Source organism: Morone saxatilis, unplaced genomic scaffold (genome assembly GCF_004916995.1).
Source record: "Morone saxatilis isolate NCDOM2014 unplaced genomic scaffold, NCSU_SB_2.0 Contig0, whole genome shotgun sequence".
NCBI lineage: Eukaryota > Metazoa > Chordata > Actinopteri > Moronidae > Morone > Morone saxatilis.
Window position 1 is genome coordinate 19913195 of NW_023339650.1, and position 3503 is coordinate 19916697.

A 3503-nucleotide genomic window follows, 5' to 3' on the forward strand; every position below is an offset into this window, starting at 1 on the left:
ATATATTCTTATCTTCACAATTACAGATTTATCTTCACAATTACAGATTTTTCTTCACCATTACAGAATTTATCTCACATTTATAGATTTATGTTCACATTTATAGATTAGTTACATTTATAGATACATCTTCACATTTAGATTAATCTTCAACATTTAAGATTTATGTTCACATTTTAGTTTATGTTCACATTTATTAACTCAGTTATAATTATCATTCAACATTTATAGTCACATAGATTATCGTCACATTTATAGATTTATGTCACTTTATTAGATTTATGTTGCACATTTATAATTAAGTTTCACATTTAATATATTTATGTTCACATTTATAGATTTACCTTACCTTACCTGTAGCAGTGAAGTGTGAGAGCACTTAAAGCCAGGGTACAGCTGGATTCAAATTAAAACAGTCAGCTAAACTCATCCCACTTATATTTCATGTGCTGACGTTGGCAGCATTTACCTGCTGACCAGCTGATCTGATGAATTAATCACATGATCTGCTTTGTGTTGATGTCTGATCAGCAGGAGACTAATGTATTAAATCAAAGCCACGTTCAGCACACAGAATAAAGGAAATTAAAAATATATGTTGCCATGCTCCACAGACTGCTGACATTAACTGTTACATTATTAAATATGAGGCACATATGAGGCACATATGAGGCCCTGGCTGCAGGTTGGGAGCATTTCTGTTATTTTAAGGACTCTGCTGTTACGGATCATATGGTAATCAGGTCCTCGTGATCTTTATTGATAGGATGATTGGGACGGTAGCCGATCATTAGACAGACCTGTCATCATTCCCATCAGCAAGTATCAGCGTTTTGGATGTGAATATGAAGAAGTGAGAGCGGTTTTTGTGATAAATCGCCTGTTTTTGAAGCGCAGTCCGCTGCTGCTGCTGACGGTCGCGCCTACCTGACAGTCTCCGTTCATTAAAAGCTCCTGTTTCTCTCTTTCCCGCCGTCTGACGCCGACCGAGCTCGGGATGTCTAACCGGGAATCAATACAATCCTCACGGCTCCATCTTGTGTGTCCGTCCGGGCTGGAAGGACCGGAGCTGCCGGTGAACGATCGTCTTCTGTCGGCAAAGATCGGCTCCGTCCGCCGCGACCACCGGAGCCGCAGCAGCTAACAAGCTAACGGAGCTAACCGCTTGTACGTCCGGTTTCAGATTTCACAATAAAAGCATGCATGTTGTGACAAAAGTCCGAGAATTGAATTTAATAATTCAAAATCAGGAAATATACAGATCCTCTACTTCAGTAAAAGAACAAACACACTGTGGAAAAGTTACTTCAGTAAAATGTAAGTATTAAACTGTGACCATTACATATGATTTCATATGAACTGAGTTAAGCATTAATGTAAAAGCAGGATTTTACTGCTGTAGTATAAATGAGCATCAGTTAATATATATAATATAACATAAACTGTCAATGGTGTTGTTCCTAATTCCTCTGTCATAAGCCATAAAGCAGTTATAATATTAATTTAGTTATATTTTAAATATCCAAACAAACTCTGACAGAACACTTTTTGACTTCTGTGATTTATTTATTATATTATATTATTTTTTGGTAACCCTATTTGTGCATTTTAATATCTTATTTTGAAAGCACAGCTTCCGGTCCGGTTGTAGTTATCGGTGGACGCTTGACGTTGCTTCACGCAGCATCCCCGAGCCGAGCGTAACCGGAAACCGCCGAGCAGAGCCGAACACGGCCGAGGTTCAGTGAGTGTTGCTCTGCTCTTTCTCGCTCTCAGAGGACTTTTTGGACTTTTTGGACTTTTACTGTCACATTAAGGTTTTTCTTTGACGCAGAAGAAAATATTTGTTTGTGTGAGCAGTTTTTGAGCTGCTCTCAGTTTGATGCATCAGCGGACTCATTAAATAACTGCTGAGATAACATATTACATATTAAAGCATCAATAATTCACAGAGCAGACGCATTTAAAACTATGTTTTACCCTTAACTACTGATGATAAAGGTTTTCATGTTGATATGATGCTGATTCAAAGAGTGTCTGCAGGGCCAAACTGCATTCTATCAGATTAATACTCAATTTAAATGTTTTGTTTAATGAACAGATAATATGACTTTCATTCTCTGTCCTCAGATCCTCCTTTACAAATGTAAGTGGAGAGTTGTGTAACTGTATCTCAGTCAGTGTGCGTGTAATCAGACTAAATGTGTAAAAGAATCTCCAAATCTCTATTCAGATAATAAATAATATTAATAAATCTGATGCACACATGAATGTGTAAATGTGGACAAACATATTAATGTCCGCAGTCTTATTTGCTCCTACAGCTGGAAATACAGTTCATCAGTTAGGGCTCTCAGCTGACTCTCTGACGCTGTTCTGACGCTGTGTGGACAGATTGTCCGTGTGTCTCGGTGGCCACGCCCACTCCTGGTGTCAGTACACATTGACAGGAGCTCAGTCTAGACCTGCTCTATTTGAAAAGATAACTTCTGTTATGGTTTGGTGCTATACCAATAGAACTGGACTGAAGTTGCTGAGGGTCGTCAACCTGACTTTTGCAGCAACGTGACATCATCCAGCAAGATGCTGCGCGGACCAATCACAAGCAGGCGCACAGTGCGGGTACATTGGTTTGTAACATGAATGCTGTATTGTGACAACAAACATTGAGATCAATAAGTGCTCCTCACTCACCAGCCTCCCGACAGGAAGAGGCGGAGCCAGAGGAGGCAGCTGGAAGCAGGAGGAGGAGGAGGAGGAGGAGGAGGAGCAGTGCTGTCCGGTGTCGGGAGGGGAGGAGAAGGAGCGCAGCCTCCTGGTCTCCGGACGCCTCGGCTCCGTCAGGTACGTCTCCAGACGGAAACAACTCAGCTCCTCCTGACGAGGGGGAGGAGGAGGAGGAGGAGAGGAGAGGCTGTAGGCTGGGGAAGAGAAGTCAGGGAGGAAAGTAATGAGAAGAAGTTTAAATAAACCTGTAAATAAAAGACTGCACACACACACACACAGTGTAACACACACACACACAGTTAACACACACACACACACACACACACACGAACACACAGGTACACACACACACACACAACAACACACACATGACTAACGTCTATATTTATTGGATATGGTTTGATGTCTCTCTGAGACAGCTGCGATTATAATGGACAACATACTCATTACAATAATAACAACAACATATATACATTATAATAATAATTAATATAATTTAATCACTCAACACGACAGCTTTTAATCCTCATTATATTTTCTTTTAAAACATTTGGGTTTTCTTCTGTCTGTCTCCTGTTCTCTCTCTCTCTCTGTCCTCTCTGTCTCTCTCTCTCTCTCTGTCTCTCTGTCTGTCCTCTGTCTGTCTCTCTTCTCTCTCTCTGTCTGTCCTCTTCTTCTCTTTGTTCTCTGTCTTCTCTCTGTTCTCTGTCTGTCCCTCTTCCTTCTGTCTTCTCTGTCTGTCTAATCTCTTCTCTCTGTTCTCCTCTCTGTCTCTC

The 3503-nt window shown here is 40.7% G+C and overlaps 2 protein-coding genes across 2 annotated transcripts in view; one reads left to right on the plus strand and one right to left on the minus strand.

The window, feature by feature from the left end:
* LOC118324880 (ribonuclease inhibitor-like) overlaps window positions 1–1144 on the plus strand; it is a 5555-nt gene extending 4411 nt beyond the window's left edge. The window contains exon 6 of the mRNA XM_035657379.1: window positions 952–1144. Coding sequence (XP_035513272.1) covers window positions 952–1144 — 193 coding nt within the window. The remainder of the gene's footprint in view (window positions 1–951) is intronic.
* A 1209-nt stretch (window positions 1145–2353) lies between these two features.
* The window catches only part of LOC118324889 (DEAD-box ATP-dependent RNA helicase 42-like), a 3989-nt gene continuing 2839 nt past the window's right edge, over window positions 2354–3503 (minus strand). Inside the window, exons 2-3 of the mRNA XM_035657391.1 lie at window positions 2691–2921; window positions 2354–2427 (exon numbers count right to left, since the gene is read on the minus strand). Coding sequence (XP_035513284.1) covers window positions 2354–2427; window positions 2691–2921 — 305 coding nt within the window. The remainder of the gene's footprint in view (window positions 2428–2690; window positions 2922–3503) is intronic.